Below are 27,520 nucleotides of genomic sequence, written 5' to 3'. Positions count from 1 at the left end.
CTTGATCCTAAGGTATTGAACAAATTTTCAAAGTACCGCAGAGCACAAAGTGCAGTGTGTGGATCTGACCAAAGAAACATCTTTGGAGATATGGAATGTCAATAAGAGAAATTATCAGAAGTATGTTAATCTATATTGGTTGGATTCCAAGAGAAACAATTTCTCAAGATGGTCAAAAACCATTCACAGATCTAGTTTCAAACCAAAATATAAAGACCTAATTATCCTTCTTAGCAAAATTTGCGGTCTCAAGGATTCTAATGATTTTGAACCATGGATGTGTAAGTTCATTTTCCAAATCATTGATAATAAGAAACATAACTTTTGGGGAGAACTTATCAGCACTGCACTTTGTGAGCAATTGCTCAATGTAGGAACATCAGCACCATTCTACATGAATTCTTATCTTGTCTATATTGTTGTTGCTATGGATCTTTTTCTAGGCTTTCTACTAAAGGAGACTGTCTTCAAGTTCCAGTTTGCGAATACTATGATCAAATTACTTTGACTAATAGTAAATACCATTACAGAAGAATTCAGGATGCATTCTTTGGACATTTTTGGTGTTTATTTGATAAGTAGTTGTCTGTTAAAAGGGGGTTTGATGAAGCTTTGGATAGGGTTTATCAGTATGGTTGCATCTTTATCGCATTTTCAACCTTTACCTATTTAAGGGTTTGGTATTTCAAAGGAGAAGCATATACCTTACCTAGGCATGCTACAGACAGGATCATTTTAATGGAATTGGCTACAGAACTCATGGAGGTTCAATCTAGTCAACATGCTCTGTATAAACCAAGCTTTGGTATTTCTTCTGCCAAGCCTTTGGTGATTGGTCATTACATGATAAATTTTGTACACAAAGCAAAGGCCATAGAAGCAGAACTTCAGTTGGTTACATTGAAGAAGTTCAAAGCCAAATTTGATTTTGATTATAGAGAGATGAATTCAAAAATCAAAATAGCATTTACTCATGTCCATCATATAGAAGATATTTGGATTGACATGCAAATGGAGTTGGATATAATGAAAATCGACTACTACAAGTTGACATTGCAGCAGTTCATTGATCTTAATATGCTCAAGATCCCATCTGATTTCCAAGTTGAAGATGATGTAATATTCTTGATCCAGAGCATCATCAAGTTGGTTTTGGTAAATGATGCCCTTTACTTATTCAATGGCAGCAAAAGGAAGGTACATCTATCCTTGATAGATTTCAATCCATTCTAACAAACACCAACAAGTGGTTGAAAATCAAAAGTCTTATAAGGGTCAATCCAAAGTTGGGTTTGGATTGTGGAAGTTTTAATTCCTTTTAGAAGAAAGTCGCAATTACAAATTGCTAGTAAAGATGGAGTATCTTCTTCTAGTATAAAGAAATCCCTCAAATTCAAATTAAAAGGTGGAAAGGGATTTAATTTATCTCAGACACCTGAACAAGTTCAAGACTCAGAAGGAAAATCAGATGAAGAACTTGATGAATAAGATGAGGAGGAAGAAAGAGAAGTCATGATCATCTCCTCCAAGACCTACAAACTCATGAACTATCCATGTAGGAAGCACCTTTTTTGAGTACAATAGATGATGACATGGATTCATTTTCCACTATTTTCACACCTTCCATCCCAAACTTAGAAGTCAATACATTGGCTCTACCTATATCATTAGCAACTCCTTCCATTTTAACAGCTAAACAATGTGAACATTTAGGGAGTGTGTTTGAGGATTTTCCAACTCTTACAAAAGGTCAAGTTTCTCAACTTGACACATCCCTGACTGGTTTTGAGTCATTCATAACAAAACCCTCTTATCATGTACCTATGACTTCAACTGTGCAAACTGAATCTTTCTCAGTTACAACACAAATACAATCAAGATCAATGCCAATGGTCTCTACTGTACTTGCTTCCACAAATGAAAATTTCAATTTGACTGCATAGTTAAGTAGAAGCACAATAAAGAGAAGAAAGGTCGTCGTACCTCCAGATGACCTTCGTATTACAAAAACTACGTCTGAATCTTTGAAAGATAAGATTGTTTCAAGGATCTTAGTTGATTCTAAAAAGACCAAGTTTGTTGAAATTGTTGAGCCATTGGTGAACAAGCTAGTTTAAGAACTTGCTCGTTGGGATTACAAAATTCACCAAGGTAGAAGTTGGGAAACAGTCACGAATGGGTTGCTTACAAGATGCTCAAGACGCACTTGCCAATGTAACAAAAAGCAATCATAAATTATGGGAAAAGAAAAATCAGCTCAAGTAGCAGGTTGCTCGCTTAAACGAGGTTATTCAATAACAATTCTCACAACATGCAGTTGTTGCCTCTCTGACGCCTAAGGAGAAAAGGATAGTAGAAGTTGCGAAGTTTTGAATGGGAGAAGTCATTTCAGAAGGAGTATAAGCCATTACAGATACGACTAGAGTTCTTGGACGTATCAAAAATGATACATGATTTGTCTATATCTTTGGCTCAGGAGGCTAATACTTTGAAAGAAATTCTGAATGATTGGGATGAGATCGCTAAATCTGATCTAGATGCAATGGTTTCGTGTAACGCTCTTCCATCTTGTGAAATGTTCTACAGATGTCAAGGACTCATGGGTTACAAGGAAGAGACACTAAGAAAGCTTGTAACAAAGTTGTAGGCTAGTTTAGGAGCTTGTTAGGCAGTAGAAGTTGGAATCACGTGTAACTTAAAACAAATGGGATTCCAAATTCTTGATGAACATGGTAATTTGGTTGCAGCTGAAAGGATAACTTCAGAATATACAATCAGGATCAATGCTGATTTAGATTTTGAAGATTTTGGTTCTCATACACTGAACAAGTTTGCCTTGTATAAATCCTTAGCAAAGCACTTGCAAGATTCTCTGGCGGCAAATTCCAAGATTGTGAAATCGACATATGCCGATGCAGTTAGAATGGAAGTCATATCAAAGACAATGGAGATTTTTTATCTTCCTACAGTGCGTAATGTTATCATCAAATTCAAGGCACTAAAGAACAATCTTTAAGATTGTTATTCTGTTTTTATGTTTATAGATCAAAGAGGATGTATTGCATGAAATTATGTAATTACATGTAATACGGGTTGCATGTGTAATGACATGTAATCCAATAATTTCTCTTTCAATTAGACTCAGTCAAAGTTGGTTGAGTTGCTCCCACTTTTTCCTTCGTCTTTTTCTCAACTCCTTTGCCTATATAAAGGAGTGTTTTCTTATTGTAAAATATATCTTTTATTGTATGCAAGAGAGCCCTAGAGAAATTGTAGCAAGCATAACTTTGATTGTGTAGTGTCATTTTGAAAGAAAAGTGAATTCAAAAAACCAGTTGAGACTTAACTTTGATTGAGTGAGATTGTTACATGTGCAAGTTAGAAGCTTTGACTTTGATTTGCATTTGTTGTCTTTGAGTCACATGTTGTTTAGCATTCTTGATAATTGAGTTTTAAAAACAATTAGAAAGCAATTGGATCCAAAGCTTTGACTAGGAGTGGTTGTATAGATGTATCGACTAGAAGCTTTGTCTATAGCTTATATCACTTTCTTGATTCATAAAATAATTAGGATATATTTACCTCTAGAAGTCTTTGTGCCCCAATGGTAAATTTTATTCATATAGAATTATGACCAGACTTAGAGCCAAATTGGTACACTTTCAACCAGCCTTTGAGTTGATGTTGGTTTATCGGTATCACTGTTTCTAGCTATCAAAGAGAAGTATAGTTAGAGATTTCATCTTGCCCATTACTCAGTCCACTTGTAAGTGGATTCTTTCCTGAAAGCTAAGAGGAAATAATATTGGCAACAACCCTTTCCAAAATCTCTCAACTTCTTGCTTACCTTGGGTTGATCCAAGGAACGGTGAGAAGGGGGAGCCTTCCCTTTAAGGTCGGAGAGACTTTATCTCACACACTGCGGCTGGTCATCCTATTTTGCGACTGGATTTTACCCAAAACTGTCGGTTGCAAAATATCCACCCAACAAGTAGAATCAACAACTTAAGGAAGAAAATATGGCAACAAAAGGAAGATGTCAATGGAAAACCAAAATCAAAATTATATTTACATCCACACATGAACAAAGTACATTGATAAACCTGAAGTATATTGATATGGTTATAACAAACAACTGGAGCACCCAAGAATAGAGCAACTCTTCTAGCAATAGAGGGAAGAAAGCTAAAATATGAAAAGAATATAATGGGATGTAACTGAAGAAATCATTGCAAAATACCTTCAAAATAATGGCATCCATAAATTGTCAAAATATGAAGGTAATATTGTTTTGGATAGACAGCAAAAGAAACTTTAACTAGTCCAATTTTGTAAACGGTATTCAAATTTATGTAATTATTACAAAACTTAAATATTGAAAGTAACAGATAGTTGTCCTGTCCTTCAAAACTCTTAAGTCATCAAACAAATGAATTTGACTTGCCGACCCAGTTATTTCTCCTCAAATGATAAAGATGTCTTTCTATTGTGATCAATGATCCCAATATCCTCTTTCATTATCTCATTCACATTAGAAAATAAAATTCCCCTACCTTTCAAGTTAGACAAGCTATCCATCAATTTTCCCGGAAAAGACAAACATTTTCTCCAAATAAAACATTCTCACATCTACATTAGTAAGTCTTACAATTTTTGTCTTAAGTACGAACCTAATAATCATTCCTAATATCAGATTCTTATCCAGTTTAGATGTGCTAAGATCAATTGTTCTATTTAAATATTTAAATAATCTAAAAGTTAAAAATCTTATTTTATGTATTCACTGAGAAGTTAAAATAAATGGGAGTTCATAAAAATTACTCTCCAATGCCTACAAACCAAAGTAATATTTAATATCTTCTGTGATAAATGTTACTAACTTAAAATTAATGGGAAACAGCAGTCGCATCAAAATACCTGAAGGAGAAGGACTGTGTTATCTCCTTCATATGTGCAGGCAGGAACATAAGCAGCAAATAGTTCTGGAAGCCCGCTACTGCACAAGTACCCATGTCCTCCACAAAGCTTACGGCACTCTTCAATGCCATCCTAACCATCATAATGTTTTAATTGATGTTACTAAAAGCAGAGTTTAATCTGTAAAAGAAGCAATAACAATATCTTGCAGAAAGCAAAATGCAAAGACCTGAATCACAAGCATCAGTTGAACACATAACTAAAGTCAAAAGATATTTCAAAAGAAGGAAATAATAAATTCATCTAAAGCTTGTGCCTGCCAAATGTCAACAGATAAAAAAATAGAAATTATCGATAATTATTAATTTATACTTGGAAAATAATGGTATAAACTATATATAAATAACAAGGTCACCAGGAGACGGGGAGATTTGGAGGTCCCCAGTACTGGCACTGGTACTGGTACGGCAATTTTTCAAAAATAGGAGATGGGGGTACTTGGAGACGGCATAATTTTTTTTAATAGTTTAAAGAATATAATACTAAATACAAAATTTGAAAATAGTAATACTGTAAAACTAAAAGACTAAAGTAAATAATAATAGTAATGTCACATTAATATAGAGTCAAATATTTCAAAACTCACATAATCACAATATTGTATCTCATTGGTCTTAACTTTTGCATTAAAAATATTAAAATAAGCGCTAAAATATATAACATTATTTAATATTATATTTTACATTTATATTTTATTAGGAGACTTTGGGGAGACTTCACCTTTTGGATTAGGAGACTGGGAGACTTCAGGGTACTTCGTCATAAAGTCTCCAACCTTTTTTGAGGTCTCTGGAAAAGCGAAAAGTTTCCGAGACGCATCTCAGTCTCCGAGACAGGACTTTTAGGGGGGAGACGAGTCTCCTCATAACCATGATAAATAACTTCTCAAAGTGACTTTACTTGTCCAGAAAATTCCTTCTGGATATCATTGATTTTCTTGATTTTATTACTGCAATTATCCATGCAATTGTGCTCACAGACAAATGTATATAATATAAACTTGACTATGGTGCAATGCTGTCGTGGATGCTATTATCCTGACTACTAACTACTACCTTCTACCCTGCTACAGTTATCTTAATCACCAAAAAAGATGTTTCATATTGACTTGGTATTGAATTCCAAGAGTTGAACAAAATAGCTAGCAAAAATGGGTTTCTTATTCCATTTAAAAATAGATTACTCAACAAAATTTACTTTGCCAATCTCGTTTGCACATTACATTTGAAATCAAGAAATAAGTAAGATGCAACCAAAAGACATTTCGGAAACAACATTTTATACTCAAGAAGGTTATGAAGAACTAAAGGTGATGACATTTGCACTACCACTGCAGCCTTGACTATTCAATCTGTGATGCTAAAAACTTTCCATCACTTTTATAAATTTATGTTATAATGTTTTTTAATACTATCTTAGAAATGTAGTAATTTTGAAAAACTACCTTAACCATGTTGATAGAGTTTACCAGTTCAAGAAGAAAAGAAAATCAATAAACCATTCTAAGAGCCCTAGGCACAGTTTTGGGAATAATAAATCTCTGAAGAGATTAGTGTAGACCCTCCCAACATAAAATCTGTGGTAATATAAGTTCAGAGGGGATTAGAGTAGACCCTTCCAAAATAAAATCTGTGGTTGATAGGTCAGTCACACACTAAATTTTGAAGCTAAGAGGACACATAGGCAAACCTGCATAATAATAATGACTCACCAAGATCTATCTCCATATTGTTTTTCTATTTTTTGTTCTACTCAAAAAATGGACTATTTAACAAGGTCTGAAATGGAAGCCAAAGATTTTAAAAGCTTATGGCAGCACTATCACAGAATTCAACCCTGACAAGCATTCATATTTCTTCAAGCCATTTGTATTTGAGTGTGATGATCATGCAAGATGGCACCCTATTAGTTTACCTATATTGACAAGTGTGTATTCCTTAGAAAAATGGCGGCAAGATTTTCTAACGAACAAGATTCTAGTTAAAAATTTAAATAGATCACAAGTGTCTTTGAGTATTACCTAAAAGATCTTATCAACCAAGTGACAAAAAGAGGATTTAAAATGTTTTAATTGGATTTTGAGATTCTAAATAAAGAGATTGCATAATCAAGCAGCACATGCTTTATCTAGTAGAGATTATAAAAATATCAAGATATGCAATTTCAGTTATCATTTCAAAACAACTAAATGATGTTCAAGCTGATTGTGCAAACAATGAAGAATGTAAATAAATTATTACAGGTATACCAATTTAATTTGAGAAACGATAGTCTTAGGCTCAAAAATAAAATCAATTTGCATCAGGATTAAATATTAATTAAGTGATTTTAGAAAGATGATCACGATGCTCCAAATATTTGGCACATCAATTTTTCAAATTATGTCAAAATGTTCTAGAATAGTTCTATTTTTAGAAATTAAAAAGTGTATGCAACATGTTGCAGAATTAATTAAATACCAAAGCATGAGTATATGTTATTGCCCTAGTTTATTACAACCAATATGAGAACTAATGAAAGCATTTCCGTGCATTTCAACAATGGTCTTCCTAACTCAGGAGGCAATAACTGGACATTCAGTGTTTCATCTTGACAGGAGCAAAGCACTTTCCCGCAAACAAATCACTGAATCATAATATTAAAATATTTATAAATTCCATAAATTTATGGTACCAATTGAAAGAGATGTGATGCCTGTATTATCTTGCAAGTAACTTTGGAAGGATTTATACATCCAAACAAGCATGTCATTAATATGGATTTTGCTTATCAATGACAAGTCAATCATCAAACACAAATAATCAACAAGTGTATTGAAGTGCACCTTTGATGTTTTGGATTAAAGAGAAGCAGTTGCAATTTGCTAAATGGTAGAATAATGCCATGAATTATTTGTATACTAAATTGACACCATTTATGAACTTACAAAATTGTAAATTAGAGAGACCGTGATTTCTCAATCCTCCCAAAATGATTTGCAACCACATAAAATTATCAATCTAACCAATATCATTCTGAGTATCAAGTGGGAGATTGGGTTTATAAACAATTGAGGCATTACAAGCAGACATTTCTTAAACCTATATGACCAAGTATAGGTTGGTGTTTAGTTTCATGTTAAGCAAGGGCAAATGTCAAAACAAGCTTTTCGGCTAATAGGGTTGGTTCTTAAGATTGAATAATATAAATCTGCTTTTTAATTATTGCTATTTTCTACCTATGAAATTAACCTACTGTGTGCCCTTACCGTTATGAGTATCAAGTGGGAGATTGAGTTTATATACAATTGAGGCATTACAAGAAAACATTTCTTAAACCTATACGGCCAAGTATAGGTTGGTGTTTAGTTTCAAGTCAAGCAAGCGCAAATGTCAAAACAAGCTTTTCAGCTAATAGAATTGGTTCTTAAGCTTGAATAATATAAATTTTCTTTTTAATTATTGCTATTTTCTACCTATGAAATTAACCTACTGCGTACGATTACAACATGTCATTTGTGTTTTTTTGACCTCAATGCCTCGCCAGAAAAAATTTGGGGACATGGGAGCAGGTCAGAAACTTCCACCCTCCATAATCCACACCCAAGAAAAAAAAGCAATATTTAGTATAGAAATAGCAAGAAACATTAGTGATGGCCACAGGTCTCAAGCAACCCCCAGCTCTCCCAAGGGCAACTAGCCATCCTCTTTAACCCAGACTTTAATAAAAGCAATTGAAAAGAAGAAATACAAAACTAAGAAAAATAGAGAACACAGGATAAGATCTAAAATATGCCCTACACCCCTTTAGCACAAACCTAAACCTAAACCTAAACTAAAGGTGTTTGGGAAACCAGTCTAGGAGACTAGCATGTTTTTTTGTGAAATAGAAGACACGGGTACTTTGAACACAGTTTACTTTATGATACAACTCAATAATTTACTAAAATAAAAACTAAAAAAAAGTATGAAATTGTACTTACAAATACTTGTTAAGTTTAATTTAATATATACAAATCAGAAATCTGCACTTCTAGTCCTAAATCAACTATGTCATCAATTTTTTGGTCCTTGACTATGATGTTTTCCACACCCTCAAGCTCAAGTTCCTCTAAAGATAATAGAATTAGAAGAAAATCATTGGGGCCATCAACTTCAACTGCTTCATCTGCAAATGGTGTAACCTCCCTATAGGGTAAAATTTGGTCATATTTTGTTGAATGAAATTCCTTTTACACAAGGTCTAGACAAGAGAGAAGGTGAAGAGAGATATGTACTTATACTAGGTTTTCCACTTTCAACTCTTGCTCCTTGTTGAGCAAATAAAAGCATAAATACTCCAAACACTTTCAATGACGAGCTAGCTACTTCTGAAATAAAAAGGAACAAACTGTGAACTCGTGACCATAAAAAGTGGTCTTGGCTTTCAGATAGGTGACGTGAGCCTATATAAATGTTTGCAAGTATTATTGAAATGAATTTGCAGGCCTGTAGATTTAAATCACAGCCTTCAAATACTCCTAGTGCTGCCACAAAATGGATCGGTAGTCTCAAATGGAATTCACCAGTTTCTCTCAAGCAAATCGCAGGTGTCCAATAACTTCCTAGTGTCAACCAAATTCTTCAGCAGCAAAAGATCTTCTCCTTAGCAACAGTATGCAACAATAGGAGAGATGGCAAATTGTATACCTCAGCACAATTTGCAAAACAATCTCAGAAAATTATTAGAACTCGGGAAAACCCTCAGCCAAGTTACAAAAGAAAATATCTGTATTCAATTGGATAGCTTTTTCTCAAAATGAGAGCCATATATATAATTCCCTTGTGCAACCTAACTTCTTCATTACACCTTTCACTTAAAACATTTATTTATAATATAAGTACAATTACTTTATAAAATAACGCACATTAATAATTATAAGTGCATTTGATAATTATAAAGCCTCATCATAAGCAATGAATATAGCTCCCAATAGGAAATCACTTTCTGAGCCCAAAATTGCATGAATAACAAACACCACTGCCAACACTACTCTGCAAATGAAACTGGCAGAGAGAAAAACTTACAAAAAAATAGTGATTCAACAAAGGCCCTCAAATAGAATTGTCAACTCACAAGGGTCACAATGATGCATTGACAAACCCCAGCTCCAGGAACCTACTAAATTGGGGACATGTCAGTTGATGGCTAGAGGCAAACACAATTGAGAAAAAAAGTGGAAAAAAAAAGATCTTTGATGATGATTGGATATCCACAAACATTAAAATAATCAAACTTGGGTATGTTGACTTTTTGCATGTTGCACATTTATGAACTTTGTTTCGTCTAATACTATAATTTTCTAATCTACAAGTATGACTCAAGAAATTCAACTTGCAAATTATGATTGAAAATTTTTTTTAAATGGCAAAAAAAAATTGATTAGCTATATTGACCACTTAGTTTAGTAATCAGAGTCGTCATCAAGAAAACATTTTTACAAAATGCTCCTCAACAAAACTGCTATACTCTATTGATACATAAAACAAATTCTTACCAATTTCAATTTCATATCTTGTGCCTTATGAGCCTTCATCTATATGTCCCACCATGTTTTTGGGCTCTAATGATTTGTGGTGACTGATGAGGCAAGTACAGTATACTTTACATAAGGCATGGAGTTAACTCATCAAGCATTTTCAAGTTGACCTGTCAAGCATTTCCCTAGGTTGATTCGTTAAGGGTTAACTTGTTAAGCCGGCATAAGTCATATAATATTGGCTTAGGGTTAGGGTTTTCTAAAGAGAATATATAGCTTCTGCAGCAGTATTGAGTTGCAAGGGGAATTTCAAATTGTAACAAGTTGAAGTTATAGGATAGTAACATTGGACTATGTTTGTGGGTGTAGCCCAAGATTGGGTGAGCCACATTAAATCTTTGTGTCTTCTATTGCATTTATGTATGCTTTATTCCTTTTTATTATTGGTTATATTTGTATGTAACTGTTATTCTTTTGTCTTAATAATCTTAATAAGTGGTATCAAAGCCAAGTCGTTTCTGTTATCCTCTACAGGAAGGTCTCACGGTTGAGTGAGTCTCATAGTTGAGTGGGAGTCATGGAAGACGAGGGTAAGTTGAAGGTTGAGAAGTTTAATGGGCAGAGCTTTCAGTTGTAGAAAATCCAAATGGAGGACTATCTTTATCAAAAGGATTTATAGTGGCCCATTGGGAGGAAAATCCAAGAAAGAACCAAATATGCTATATATGAGGACTGGGATAATTTGGACAAAAAAGCACATGGAAGTATTTGGTTACGCCTAGCACAATCAGTGGCATTTAGTTTACAAAACCGACAATAACTAAAGATTTGATGGAAACCCTAAGGAAGTTGTGCGAAAAGCCTTCCACTTTGAATAAAGTATTTCTCATGCAGCAACTATTTAATATGAAGATGATAGAAGGTGGGCCTATTGTTGATCATTTAAATGAGTTTAATACAGTTACCAGTCAATTATCTTTTGTAAATGTCATATTTTATAATAAAAAGTTAGAGCTCTTTTAATTTTGAGTTCTTTGTCTGAAGTCTAGAATGGATTGATAATAGTAGTTAGTAACTCCCTTTCTAGTTCAAACACCCTAAAATTTGATGATGTTGTTGGCATTATTCTAGGTGAGGAAATTTGTAGGAAAAGCTCTTGTGGATCTACATCAGGCAGTGTTTTGAATCCAAAAAGTAGAGATAAAATGACAAAGAGAGAAAATAATTTTGGAAATTGTGGGAAATCAAGAGGAAAATTCAAGAGGAGGTTTCAATCTAGAGGACCAAGAAATTCTTGGTACACTGGGAAACTAGGTCATAAGAAGAAAGATTACTAATCTTGGAAGAATAATGAAGGAGATAAGCAAGTAGGAAATAAGAAAGCAAATGTGGTAGGTAATAAATCTAAAGAGGATGTTGTTACCTTTTTCCTTAGAAAATGTAGATGATTCATGGATTTCAGATTTAGGTGCTTCATTTCATGCTACACCCCATAGAAGTTATTTTATTGATTATGACTAAGGGAATTTTGGGCTAGTCTATTAGGATGATAATAAACTATGTCAGAGTGTTGGAAAAGAAAGAATTAAGATTAAGTTACAGTATGGGAATCATTGGCTACTGCAAGAGGTAAGGCATGTTTCAAGGTTGTAGGATTTAATCTCAAAAGAGCAACTAGGTGATGAGGGTTGCACAATTAGCTTTAATGATAAAAAAATTGTCTTAAAAAGGTTCCTTAATAGTAGCAAAAGGTGTGAAAGTAGGCACCTTATATCTTTGTATAGGTCATGGCATTCCTTCTACTTTAATTGTTTTGGAAAAAAATCAATGTTCAAGAACAGTTGTTGCAGTAAAGTAGAAAGAACATTAAGTACTTGCTATAGATTCTTTAAGAACACTACGGCTACAACAAAACTTCATCATTGAATATGACATCCCTACTTCTTACAATTTTATAGCTTTTAAAATTCCAAAGTCTATATCCAAATTCATCAATGTAATATCCAACAAATATACATTTCTTTGACTTATATTCTAACTTGGTCCTATTTTTTGTCTCTACATGTTCAAAAGCTTCACAACCAAAGAATCTAAGAGAAGAATTACTCTTCTTGCATGTCCATGCTGCCTCTGGAATACTACAAACTCTAGTTAGACGGTCAACAAGGCTAAGTAGAACTCCTGAAAGATTCTCTCCCTCTTTATAATCTATTTTATCAATAGATATTGGTGAACTAGAAGGATATGATGAAGCTATGTAGGTGGATACAAAGATTCAATCGGAGTCTACAATGACAAAACAAGTTGACTCCTTACTGACAAATCAGACTTAAGCAGTATGTAAGTTACCTACAATTAAAAGGGCTTTACAAAATAAATGAGTTTACGAGCTGAAAGAGAATGGAGGTGAGAAAATATTTAAAGTCAGATTAGTTGTAAATAGATTTGCAAAGAAAAGGGGCATTTATTTTGATAAGATCTTTTCTCCAGTTGTTAAAATGACTTCTATTCATATTATTTTAATTATTGTGGCTCTTGAAATTTGCATCTAGAACAACTTGATGTTAAAATAGCTTTTCTCCATGGTGATTTAGAAGAAGAGAGATATATAGAACAACCACAAGGATTTGAGGTTACCTACAATTAAAAGGGCTTTACAAAATAAATGATTTTACGAGCTGAAAGAGAATGGAGGTGAGAAAATATTTAAAGTCAGATTAGCTGTAAATAGATTTGCCAAGAAAAGGGGCATTTATTTTGATGAGATCTTTTCTCCAGTTGTTAAAATGACTTCTATTCATATTATTTTAATTATTGTGGCTCCTGAAATTTGCATCTAGAACAACTTGATGTTAAAATAGCTTTTCTCCATGGTGATTTAGAAGAAGAGAGATATATAGAACAACCACAAGGATTTGAGGTCAAAGGTAAGGAGAATTTGGTGTACAAATTGAAGAAAAGTTTATATGGCTTAAAGCAAGCATCTCGACAATAGTATATTAAATTTGATATTTTTATGAGTGAGCATGGATACAGTCGGTGTCATTCAGCCTATTGTGTTTATTTTTAAGTGGTTGGATGATGATAGCTACATTATTTTATGTTTATATGTTGATGATATGCTTGTCATGGGGTCTAACATAGATCACATTAAGGGGTTGAAACAACAAATAGCAAATTCTTTTATGATGAAGGATTTGGGGGTAGCAAAACAAATCCTTGGTATAAAATTTGCAGAGATGGGAAGAATGGAAAATTGACTCTATCTTAGGTTGATTATGTTGAAAAGGTATTGCTGAGATATTATATGGAAAATGTGATTATGTTGAAAAGGTGTTGCTGAGATATTATATGGAAAATGCAAAAGCTGTCAGCACACATTTGCCTAGTCATCTGAAAATTGACTAAGGAAATGTGTCCAGACACACAAGAGGGAGATAAAATGTCCAAGGTACCTTATGCTTCAGCACTACGAAGTTTAAATATGTCATAGTATGCACCAAACCAGATATTGCACACGTTGTGGGAGTTGTTAGTAGGTATATGAGTCATCATGGAATTGAGCATTGGAATGCAGTCAAATGGATGCTCAAATACTTGAGAGGTAGATCCAATAAATATTTACATTTTGGAGGCCTCGCTACTAATTCACAAGGCCATGTTGACTCAGATTTGGTAGGAAATTTAGATACCAAGCAGAGTACTACAAGATATGTATTTATCGTTGGTGGGATGGCAGTGAGTTGGACTTTCTGATTACAAAAGGTGAATGATTTATCCACTACACAAGTAGAGTATGTTGTTGCTACAGAGGCAGCCAAGGAGATCAGGCTACAATTTTTCACAAAAGAGTTGGGACACTCATAGACTAGAAATTATCTATATACAGATTGCCAAAGTGTCATTCATCTTGCCAAGAATTATGCTTCACATTCAAAGACAAAACACATACAGTTATAATACCATTTCACTCAGTCAGTTTTGGATGATGCATGGTTAAAGTTGGAAAAGATACATATGGATGACAATTTAGTAGATATGCTTACAAAACGGTGCCAAGGGAGAAGTTGAGCTCTTCAGCTTTGGCTGGTCTTCTAGACAAAAAATAATAAATGAACAACAAAGTCTAGGGTGGGTCAATCCAGTGGGAGCTTCAGTGGTGGTGGGGTTGGCTACAGGATTAGTCTCAAGGTGGGAGGTTATTTAGTGTGTGCATGATTAGTCCCCAAGTGGTAGATTGTTGATTTGTGGTGAATTATTAAGCAAGTACTATACACTTTTCATAAGGTGTGGGGTACCCATGAAGCATTTCCCTGGGTTGACTCGTTAAGTATGTTTAAGGTTAACTTGTTAAGCCAACAAAAGATATGTAATATTTGCTAAGGATTAGGGTTTTCTAAAGAGAATATATAGGCAATGATATTGAGTTGCAAAGGAGATTACAGATTGTAAGAGGTTGAAGTTATTGGATAATAATATTGGACTCTGTTTGGTGGACGTAGCCCAAGATTGGGTGAAGCACGTTAAATCTTTGTCTTCTATTGCATTTATGTGTGCTTTGTTCCATTGTGTTATTGGTTATATTAGCATGTAACTGTTATTTTTCTATCTAAATAATCCTTGCAGACTCTCCTTGTACTTATTTGTCTTATGATCAATGAAAAACACTATTTTGTACAACAAGAAGGTTCTTTGCTTTACTGTAAGTTAGTTTTCTTGAAATATTGATTAAGGCACATATAATCACCTCTAGCTTATTGGTTGTCTTATGTCATTGCTTGTTTATCTTTGCCTAACTGTTGCCCCATCAAGTTAAGCAAATTCAAACCAATAAGACTCGGTCATTCTAGAATTCTCAACAATCTATCACTTGAGGACCTCCAGAAGCCCATCTTCAAACCCTCATCATCAATACAAAAACTCTAACAATGGAATGGGGTTGTACACCATCTACTACCTCCATTGGCAGATAGGCTAGCCGCTAAATATGCCTATGGTAGAACTGCAAGGTCAGAACCTTTTGACAAATCAAGAGTGTTGACTTCTCTAGCGTACTATCCATGCACTCACAAATCATTCTAAGGTTGGGACTCTTATAGTCTCATGCTTTATAGTGGGAAAAAAAGTGATACAAACAAAGTTTTTAGAAAAGTTTGTAGGAGATGTAATTTTCTATATAAGTAATTCCAAAAGCTTTATTTCAATCTATTCATAAATTGTGAAAATTTGAATTTCTTCAAAACTTGGTAATGAAAAAGACATATCTCATTACTCACCAAGATGAATTTATCAGAACAACACCCCTTCTCCTCTTCCCTCTAATCTGTCTTGAAATTCCCCCACCTAGCCCACTCTCATATCATGATCATTAATTCCAAGAGCACCCACAACTCACTCAAGCATCCTTTACAATAAAATGAAGTCAATCATATATGGTCTTAACTGGTTTGAGAGCTTCCCTCCTCAACATTCTATATGGTTCAACATTTACTATAACAATCCAATCATATCAAGACCAGTGCTTTTATGAGAAGGGGAATGAAGTACCCCAACATTAGCAGCAACCATGCATAATGTAATATGCTAAGAGTTTTGTGGCCATTTGATAAGTCTACACGTAAGTTTTAAAAGCATTTCATTAAGACATCCCAGAATTGTGAATCAGAGCCTGAGCACAAGCACTTCATAGTTAAATATTGACATATATGCAGTATTATCCAGTCATTGTCTCAATTCTGCAAGATCATAAAACAGGTTAAGAACTTCATTAGTCAAAAACTTTGTGTTTTAATGCTTTCAGACTAATAAAGAGGTTAAATTTAACATTTGAAAAAGTCAACTCAGTAAGTATGGGGAAGCCCTAAACATAAGACAGCCCTGTACACAATTAAAATTGCATTTCAATCAAAAGTCACATACCTACCTTAGGAGGAATGAGCAAATTGTAAATTAATCAGATTCGTGTCCTCTTAAAACCATGATTATGCAACGCAGACAATGCTCTCACTTAATTCCTCGAGGTGCCCTTCGAATTCATTGATTTCATTAAGAAAATTGACAATCTTTTGGCATTTTAGTAAAAATGTGTTGTTAACTTATTTCATTCTAGAAGTTTAATAATTATAGATAAGTTTTGAGACCTGCACATTGAACTCTCCCCTTCGTCTTTTTTGGGACCGGAATTGACACAGGAACTTCCTGTTATATAGGAGGGTTACCTTCATAGGTTTTTGAGCTTAATCATGTTGCATATGGTTATTGTGTTGATAAATCTGTCTAGCAATTTGGCTAGATTAAAAGATGAAAACTGAGACAAACTTGCAGATTGTACAGTATTAGTTTTGTTCCACTGACATATCTAAATCAGCACAGGTCTGCCATTCATGAGAGCGACATCTTCTGGGCCAAGTTCTTTGGTTTCCTTAAGACCTGAAAATTGAGACAGAATATTACAGCTTGCTTCAGTATATGTAACTTGATTGGCATATCTAGATCAACAGAGGGCTGGTATCCGTGTGAAAGTTTTGTAAAGGAGGTGAATCGATCCAGCTGCATTAGAGATCATACTTGTGCTTTTCAGTGGATATATGACTGCAATTCATAGCCTTGCAATTCTGATAGGCAGTTTCTGTGCATTTCAAATCTGATATAGGAATGAATTGTCGGTCTCTGAGCAATAACTCATGTCTATCTAATAACTAGGTCTGCTTGACTCCTACTCTGTGTATAGAATATATTTCTTTTCTATCGGCAATTGCAATGGCATGTACCATAGAAACTGAAATAATAATTCATTGTTGTATTAAACAAAGGCGAGGAATACTCCTTATATAAGCAATTACAAGAAGATATTTCAATAAAGGAAATGATTAAAAACTAAGACAGAATTGAAAGTTGCTACAATAACTGGCTTACAGAATAGAAAATTGCTAAATGACAATTATAAGCTGGATATTGCAATATTTCTTTGATAAAAATTGTGACCCAATGATTAAAGATTAGTGTTTCTTAAATAGAATTTCACCGCTACCCTTTCTAAAGAGATAGGCCATCAAAGCATCAATTATAGAACAAATAAAACTGTTCAAATAACTTTACAATGAGAAATGCATACTCCTTGTTAGCAGACTCCCAAGAATTTAAAGTAAAACAGAATACCCACTAGTGCCTTAAATTTTAGCTTTGGTACGTAGTGAGCACTAGAGAATTTCCTAGACACACATCATATAACGAAAAACCTAGAGTTCCAGAGCTTGCACATAGTTAAGTTATAGGCATGAAGACACAAGCATACATGTGCTATCTGAGTCAAGTGACCAGAAAAGTATGTGCTAACTACAAGTATTTTACCACTGGCCAGACTAAGCTATAATAGACATAACAGAACTGCAGTTATACAGTTTCCTTTATCTTAAACTGCAATCCCTATACTGATTGTTTTTGTAACACTCATAGTTTTCTTGCAAAAAGCATTAGACAATCATACACACCGCAGTGACTGATGTAGTCAATGACTTTAAACCAGCAGTGCATGCATGTGCTTCAGCCAATGTTGAGAAATCCTTTGCTTCCAAGCGCCTAGTCACATCCATGTACAGCCACTTCAACCATTCTCCCACAAATCTGAATGCATAGGCACTAGCAAGCAAGGGAAACAGCCTGTTTTGCTGAGTCTTGTAATCAATCACCTGCATATAGGACATAAAACTGTGAGCTATGAAGAAAAACAAAAATAAAATTCATGATTTTCCTTTACATTTAATTAAGCTTAAAACAACAAAGCCCACTTTACTTCTGTGACCTTTAATATAATTAGCACTAGCACTGGCATAACAAAAGAGGGCATACTGCTCCCCCATCACAATAAGAAAAAGCTTCTACTTAAAAAGGTATTTGCTCCCTTGTAGAACTGAAGGCTTCCCAATGCAGACCAACACTAAACTGGTGTTCATGATTAATTTCACATCAATCAGAGCTGCCTATAGACACAATAAATATACTAATAGGTCAACAATTCTGTAGCATTTTCAGTCAGTTCACCATAAATGAGTAATAGCTTCCCTAACAAAAGAAATATTTAAATAAATGCAATGATTTATTCTTCCATCAAAATGATATTCTTTATAGCTTCGATATGGAATTCTCACTCACTATAACTGTATATAAGAAATTGCAGTAGCTTATCACAGAGAAGAATTACATTCACTTGTAGCAGTTAAATGTACTAATGGCTCTTGTGAACACAAATGTGAACAACTCGCTTATGGTGAACATATAGCAGGATTCAAGCTAAAAATTGAAGAGATCTGCACTTATTATTTGCCTTTTTTGTGTTCCAGTAACTGATCGTAAATCATAACCAGAATGGCACGTGTGTATTTACTACTTGATTATAATGTTGCCTTTTTTATTATTCAATGCATAAATAATCTTCATTGATATTTATAGACCATTGAAAAATACAGCCTAGGATAATGCATTATTTTGACAGTATTGTTAGAACTTAACATAGTATAAACACAATTCAACAGGAGCGTATGCAGAAGCTTGTACTAGTCACAATGGAAAATGATCTCTGAAACATGAATGGTTATATGCATGACTTTATTGCCATCACAATGGTGAAAATTGATTGGAATAATGGGTAGTGATGCTTATAACTCTTTCTTTATATGGCGAGTTAGTTTCATGAAATCCATTTTAGATATAGAGCAAACCAATGATACTCATCTTGGTGTCATCTAATAGCACAGTACAAAGGTTGAGCAGGTTTGCATGCAGTCTTACTATATAGCAACCTGCTTTATAGGCTTGTGCAAACCTCATATTTTATAAACTGTAGGATTATATTCACACAAGATTTTTAATTTTTTCAAGTCTTTCCTTGAGATGTGTCCCCAATGTCTTCTCACATATTTCTCAAACAGAGACAGTGGGATAAGGATGAAACCCCCCCTGCAGTCCCCAAAAGTGCTACCAGAAGGTGCGGCTGTCAACAAGACAACCCCTCCTACAGCAGGTGTCCAGGAACACCTTGGCATCCCTCAACCATATCTGCACTCTTTATAAAAGTAAACTTCATATACTAAAATAACCACTTTAAAACAATAAAAAGTCATCAACCTAAACCAATAAGGGAGCTCATCAAGGCCCCTACTCTTTTAAAACCCCATAAACCATTAGCTCACCCTCATTTGAAATAGCATCATCAGCAATTCATATTGTGCAACTAGAAGAGGATGTACTTCAACCATCAATGTAACTTGAACGCTTGAACTTCAAGCTACAAAGATGACTTCTCTTTTCTTAGGATTTCCATTTTTTATATAAAATGTTTATAAATCAATTAAAAATATTAGAAAGATGTTTAAAAGTATTTTTAAATTGTTTTCCAGATTTCAGGGTTTTTGATTTCTGTTTTAGTTTGGAGCTTTAACTCTCAACTTTCCATAGAAAATGTTAAGATTAAAAAAAAATTTAAAATCATTAGATAAGTAGCTCTTTTTAATTTCTTCTGGATTTAAGTGTAACTAATTTTATTTCAAAAGTTTGATGTCAAGTTCAACTTAAGCTACATAGCCGATTGGTTTTATTTGTATAAATTTAAAAATATGCAGCTGATTTCTTCATTGTTTGTTTCTGTCTTAAATATTTAAAAAAATAGTCAAATTCAAAAAGATTGAACTAGTGTGTATCCTTTACTCTATACTTCACACAATATTAATTGTGAAAATCTGAAAAACATAAGAAAAATCAGAAATCTTTTTTAAAATTGTACCTTTAATTTTTCACCCGATCAAACTAGGTGAGCGAAATTATTGGATTGCATGTCATAAGGATAAGGATATGCAATCAAATTACATGCAATTACATATGCAATTCATTCTCTCCAACTATAAACATAAAAACACTTAAAGAAAAAGTTGAAGCTGTTGATTCTGAATGAATTAATCCTATAGATTGTCGGCAAAGGCTTTGTACTTGATAATGCAATCCCGGATGATCACAGGATCGAGAGTTCCTATATTTTGTGTCAATGCATTCACCTTGATAATCATGGTGTTGCGTCTTTTGATAGCCTCTAACTCTCTTTGATGAATTGCCCGTTGTTATTCGAAAACTTGATGCAATCAAGCTTTTTCTCCTTCGAGTTGTTGTGAATTCTCCTTTGTAGATTGGCACATTTTGGAGTCTCTGACACTTCGAAAACCTTCTTGATGGTATCGAGATGTAAGCTCAAAACAACTATCCACCAACACCTGTAACTCAATTTTATTATGTTTGAAGCAAAGTGCTTGGCTCATGAACTCAGGTTCTCGGTCAACCATTGGTGAAGTGGAGACCAAATGAATTATTGTTTCTTTTGATTCGAAGCACACCTTATTTACTAGATGTCTTCATTCTTTGTAGAAATTCTGGCATATGTTGACTTGCTGCAACATGAAAGTTTCAATGGGATTGAATCCATGAAAGCTTTGAGATTTTTGAGTGTGGATGACGGGTCTATGAAGGATGAGTGTTCGAAGTATGGATTAGATACTTATGGAATGCATATGATGGCTAGAAATAAGCCGAAAAGCATATGTATTTGGGCGAAAAGGGCCAAAATTGGAATCTAGAGGGAGGATTGCATGTAGGTAATGATGGGTTTTCATGTAAATTTCCAAGAATGCAAGTTGGGATGCATATGGATGTGTGTAAATGACAACTTTGATGTTTAAAAGTGTGACCTTTTACCAAAATCAAGTTCTTTGGAGGTAATTACATGTAAAGTAATTTACACATAATTGTTACTTGATATAAACATGTAATTAGGTTCTAAGGATGGAATTACATGTAAATGCGTATGGATGCAATCGCATATATTGAAAAATGGATGTAATATGGTTTGACACGTGTTGGTGAAGTATGAAAAGATGCGATGCACTTGCATGAAAAGGTGGAATGTGAAAGGATGTGGATGCACTTGCATTCTTGGGAAACATTCTTCAACTTTATTTCAAAAAAGGAAACCAAACAAGCAAGCAAACAACAAGCAAAACTATATACAAAACGAAAAAACATAACTTTGGCTATTGACTCGAACATGACAAATATCAAGATGTTCTCCTACATGCAATTTCATTTTTGGAGTTTGAGGAAGTTTCAAGCATTTGAAAATATAAGTTTTCACTTTATTGAAAGAAAATTCGCAAAATACATGGCATGCCTTTGAACAAATGTACAATGATGAGCCAAAATATGCAACAAAATAGCAAAGACAGGCAAAGTTGAAAACTTCTACTTACCTGGAGCTCAAAAAGCCAAATGTGGAAGATTGAGAAGTTTGAATGAATGACTTTCCTCCAAATTCGAATTTCTCAAACAACTCTTGACTATTTCAATGCTTGCAAATGTGATCTTCCTTGGTCAATGCATGAGGCATTTTTACATGTAGATGCAAAAACGTGATTCTTAAAAACCTCCAAGTGCAAAACGTTTTTGGAAAACTCGTGTATTTGGGATGTTTTTGGGTTAAAATGTACTCTCCAAATGCATGTAAATGAGTCATTTTTCCATGAAAAGGTAAAAAATGTGGATTCCAAATGCATGAATATGCATTAAAACTCAAAAACGTGCCCTCTAAATCCAAACGCATGGGCTGGAAAGGCCATTTTCTGGGCGTTTTTGATAAAAACATCGCTCTAAAATGCATATATATTGGTCGTTTTTGTCTTGTGAATGCAAAAAAGTCTTCCCTAACTGCTAAAACATGGATCCAAATGTGAAAATGTGGCTCTCTAATGCACAAACATGGATCAAAATCCAATTCTCTGGGCATTTTTAGCAAAAAACATGCCCTAAAAATGCATGTATTTGAGCTGTTTTTGGCTTGGGAATGCAAGATCATGTTCCTCAAATGCATTTGCATGTATTGGAATGCAAAATCGGGGTCTATGGATGCATTTACATGTTTAAAATGTATTCTTATGATGGCTGGAAGTTCAAATCGCACTCTCCATGGGCACACGCATGTTTTAAAAATGCATATAAATGAAGTTCGAGAAATAAATCGCACTCTCCCAGCCCTATTACATATTTAAACAATAAGCAATATGTTTATGCTGTGAGTGTCTTTGGGCTTGGAAGGCAAAATTGTGGACTTCGGATGCAATTACATGTATTTGAATGCAAGCTCGCACTCTCAAGATGGCATTACATGTAACATATAACATGTAAAAAGCCATTTCTATGCAAATCGCACCTTTGGAATGCATTTACAATACAAAAGACATGTAAGTTGAGTTCCACAACTTAAAAGACCAATTAAGCACCTATTTAATTGAGTTTTAAAGAAATATCACTTAATTGGGTAATATCATTTACACTGTGTAATTAATATATCATGTGCAAATATTATTCAAAAAGCAATATCTAACTTAGATGTTTGGAAGAAAACATAAAGTAACTTTCAAAAATAAATTAAACTATATAGTTAATAAAGTCACTTAAGTGGAAAATTGAAAAGCAACGTAACATAAAAATATAACATAAAGTGCTCTATAGTCACTTAAGTGATAAATTTAAGTGATAAAGCAACCTAAAAGCATAAAATAAAATCAATATATGTTATATTTTTCTGAATGTCAACATGAAAATATAACATGATATTTTAAATATGCAATTGCATCTAGAGGGTCCACCTTTTGGGTACTTAAAAGATCATATATTTTGACTACCTAGTCCGATTAAGCCCTAAGATATATCGAACTGAAGGGAAAACCAAAAGCAAGGGATTGAATAAAACCAAAAGACTCAAAGCAAACAAACACACCCTCAAAAATGCAAAAAAAGATATGAAGGCTTCTAAAATCAAGCATAGGCTTAATAAAACGAAAAACAAAAAGGACTTGACGAAAGCCTTCAATAAAAAGATTCACTATACAAATTGGGGTCGATTGATTGATCAATGTTAGCCAATTAAATAATAAACTATCTCAAAGAAATGCAAAACTAAGTTGAAAAAGTTTTGTACAATTCCCTACATTTTGTGGTGACAAAATGCAGGACATGGCTTTGAAAATAATACGAACCAGCAGGGGATGTGACAATGATATTGATGAGTGCTAAATGTCTAACATCAGTCCACCCATCCATCACAATAGAGTAGCTTGTTCTGACCCAAGTCTATCTCATATCCTCAAACAACACATTAATCTTGGAGTACTCATTGACTAGAAGGGTTGTTTGTATCTTATGATCACTAGGGGGTAAGAATGACAGATCCACAAGGGCTACATCTCTCATCATTTGTTTGTAATTAGAGAAATGGGCTACATGAAATGGGGCAGCATTACAAAAGACGAATCTAGCATTAATGACCTTCTAGCTTCCTGTTGTTCTATACTGAACGTAGTTTCAATTGTTTTTCCTTTGTCACCCACCTTCCTCTTTCCTCTTGTCTCAGTGGGACTAGCACCAATAGTGGGTGAGAAAGGTCTAGATGATTATGCACTTGATAAAGTAGGTGTTGGACTTTTCAAACCTTGTCTCCCCATTTCAGCCTCATTGTGCAATCTAAGACACTATATTCTCTCCTTTTCATTTATGTTTGGACAAGCTATAAACCCATGGCATGCAATACCCAAAATGTGAGACTTAATCCTTGTATGGCTGACCTTAAAATCATCCTGACAATCATGACAATCCCACACCTTAGTCCCTACTGTACTTTTTTTCTTTTGAACCCAAGCTGTGACATATTGCAAAAGATTTTTTTTTCTTGTTGAAAGGACCCTTTGGATATTTGCTCATGGTTTTTGAAGGGCACTTAAATTTATCAGGTTAAGATTGTGGCTGCCCACTACCAGCTTCTTCAAAACTATGACCACCCCTATATTTTTCCTCACAACCACTACACTCACTGCTATTCATTTTAGTTTTTATATTTTTTTGAGATTGAAGAAAGAAGTTGAGCTGAAACAATGCAAAGAATTAAAAAATTATACTATTTTTAGCTTAAACTTCGGAAAAAATTGTAATGTCCCCTTTTTAGCTAGTGTTAGAGGATGAGTCATAAGCCTATTATTGTGTCCCTCATAGGTTAATTATTGTGGATAGAGGGACATCTAACACAAAGGCTCAGTTATGGGAGGGTCTTGCCTTCTCCACAATTCAATATGTTCCATTTCGGTTTTCATTTGGCTTAGATTGGACTTTGTTTGGGCTTAATCTCGTTAGTTACTATATATGGTAAGTCTAGTGATAATTGAGAGGGATCTTTTCTATTTTTAGAAAGTGCAGATCATGTGAGGAAATAATAGGTGTGACTCCTATTTCAGACGACATATTTAAAGGATAAGTATTTTGGGGTCATTATTATTTTAGTAGCCAAATTATTATTAGAACATTAAATGGCTTACTATTAAGTTATATTTGACTTTATAAGTTGAGGGTTTTCTCATCATTGGAAGTAGCAACAGTTAATTCATAGAAGCTTAAGCCAGGGTATTAATGAACGTATTGCAGTAAATGAATTATTAAAGGGAAAATGCATATCTATTTATCCTACGTTGGCTAGAAAAGTGTGTGAGTTCTCCCACAAAGGTTATAAAAGACTCACATGAGTTCTTTTCCATTATGTTGACTATACTTTTTGATTTGTGTAAAGACAATTTGGAGACACGAGTTTCAGAAGTTTCATCTTCGAGAATTAGGAATTCTTCATAGTTTTCAGCACTTTGAATTGGTGTAATATCCAGTGAATTGCAAATGGCAATGGCTTTAATTAGAGGTCATCATTGGGTTCATTGGTGAAGAAATATCAAGGGTATGTGCATATATTTAATGCTTATTCATTTCTGACCTATGGGTTATCATTGACAACCATTATTAATCAGGTTTCAAAGATTTATGAGCAAATTTTTGAACTTTTATTCAAGGGTTTCGAGAATATTATTGGCAAATTGAAAGATAAAAGGGTTTAAGTGCAGATTTTTGAAGGGTATTTCCAGATCGATTGTGGCAGCCATTGTAATTATAGCCCGCATTGATTATATATTTATGATTAGTTGTTATCTACAGGTTCATACATTGTTGCCGTACATTTCAACATTTTATAATAAAAGCTTGAGGACCTCTGGGTATGAATGGTTAATGAAAAGCACTGTAAATAGTTATATATTATGCTCAATAAGAATTATTGCAGCTATATTTCATTTCCAAACTATTTTATATTTGCAAGTTATTATATCTTGCCAGGCAAAAAGTTTAATTTTTATTTTAAAATTTCAAATCAAAACCAAACATTTGCAAGTTGGCAGTGAAATAACCTGTATGGGTTATTACAAAAATGCAAGAATGGAATGATGATTAAACATATTTCTTCCAAGTTCTTGCTTCCTAAAATGATAGAATCACTCCATGACCCTTTTTTCCTGCTCCTCCAACTCAGAACTTCAAATCCTTGCTACTAATGTCCATAGGAGAGTAGAAATTAAAATTTTAAAAATTCCATGCATGTATAAAGAATGGAGAAGGTTCTATGATGTTTCAAGCCAACTAGAATAGTAGAGTGTTATTGAGAAGAAGACTAGGAGCATCTCAAGCAAGCAGATCTGACATTATGATTTTCCAATTATTAAATTGGCCTAACTAAAGGACTACTATCCAGCTCCGTCCTATCTGTGCCACTTGAGTTGGCTTTTACTTTTCATTTTCTTAATATCTGGCTTCGGCCTCTTGCTTATCACAACAAAAAAAGAATGGAGAAGATGCAAATATAAGCCATGTTTTTGGCTTTGTAGGGCATTTAATTTATGTTTCTTTTTTTTTTTTTTTAACTTTTCTACTTCTTTGTGTTGGGAACTAACGGTCATCCCTAGTACGGTCACAAGATGGTTATGGCATCCCCGACTGTCCCCGAGACTACCAGAAGTCCCTTTTCCTATGTGACATTGCCAAGTTTCCAAAATATCCCCAACATATTCTTAGAAAACTAGGACATGGGGGGACGTCTCCTGGTCATCCCCAAGTCTCTGAAACGTCCCTGGTGTTGGTGAGAGGGAAATTAAGTTAAGGATACATCCCTGGGTAACACTAATAAAACCTTTAACTTCAATAGTCTTTGTCTGTATTTTCTCCTAAAAACAAAATTCTTCGATATTCCTGGCATGCTGACATTCCTTCTTTGTTTTCATCTTATCACTGATTTTTCAACTCCATCTATGTTTTGTTTTTGTAAACTTTACCCATATGCTTTTTCATGATGTCAATTTTTACCTGCAACCTCTTTTCCTTCAAATTTATCCTAGTGCAAATCTTACACCAACATTCTATTAGAGGTTCACCCTCAATTGGTGAGTCCACTAGTTCAATAAATGAATACTTTGACACCCATTTCATTTGAAAATTCCTTGATAGATCCCACTCCCAATCCTTCTATGATTCCCTATCCTTTTTCAGATTGGATTTTATTTCACCTTCAGTGCATCATCATCATCATCTATGCCTGTGGCATTCTCACCCGAATCAATTATATCATCCCAGCTAACGTATGTATCTACTATAAAATCTTCTTCAAGTCACTGAGGATATCAGGCTTGCCACCTTCTTCAATAGTTTGTGTAGGTTGTGAATCTTCTATTTGTTAATGTAATTATGATGATACACCTTCCTAATTTACATTGCCAAAGAACAATGACAAGGTTCTACATTTTTTTGGCCACTCTTGGCTTTGGGGAAATGCAAGAGTCCTACCCTTCTTCTACTTTGACAGCACCAATGAATGAAGGCTGCAAAAATATCAACTTGTTGAAGAAGTGATAATAGACTAATTACTATATATAACCAAGTCACACAATTCGAGTTCAAGTTTGAGTTTGATAACTATGAATTTTGGATGAAGTTCGGCAAGTCAAAAGATTGAAAAAAAATTGACATTTAATTCACCTTATATAATTTTCAAAAAATTATGAGTATATACTATTTTTTATTATATGTTTTTGAGTTTCATGCAAGAACTTCTCAATTCAAACCTACAAAACAAAAATATATCCATATTGAACA

The 27,520-nt window shown here is 34.0% G+C and overlaps 1 protein-coding gene across 2 annotated transcripts in view; it reads right to left on the bottom strand.

Moving 5' to 3' along the window:
• The window catches only part of LOC149552236 (peroxisomal acyl-coenzyme A oxidase 1-like), a 192,641-nt gene that overhangs the window by 80,615 nt on the left and 84,506 nt on the right, over positions 1-27,520 (bottom strand). For both annotated transcript variants that reach the window (XM_089787758.1, XM_089787757.1), the window contains 2 exons: positions 17,965-18,162; positions 4,918-5,049 (listed from right to left, as the gene is read on the bottom strand). In XM_089787758.1, coding sequence (XP_089643884.1) covers positions 4,918-5,049; positions 17,965-18,162 — 330 coding nt within the window. The remainder of the gene's footprint in view (positions 1-4,917; positions 5,050-17,964; positions 18,163-27,520) is intronic.

The sequence above is a fragment of the Cupressus sempervirens genome, chromosome 6 (genome assembly GCF_028749045.1).
Source record: "Cupressus sempervirens isolate cs-2001-9-10 chromosome 6, ASM2874904v1, whole genome shotgun sequence".
Taxonomy (NCBI): Eukaryota; Viridiplantae; Streptophyta; class Pinopsida; order Cupressales; family Cupressaceae; genus Cupressus; species Cupressus sempervirens.
The sequence above is the reverse complement of the archived record's forward strand: the minus strand, read 5'-3'. Positions and strand labels throughout refer to the sequence as shown.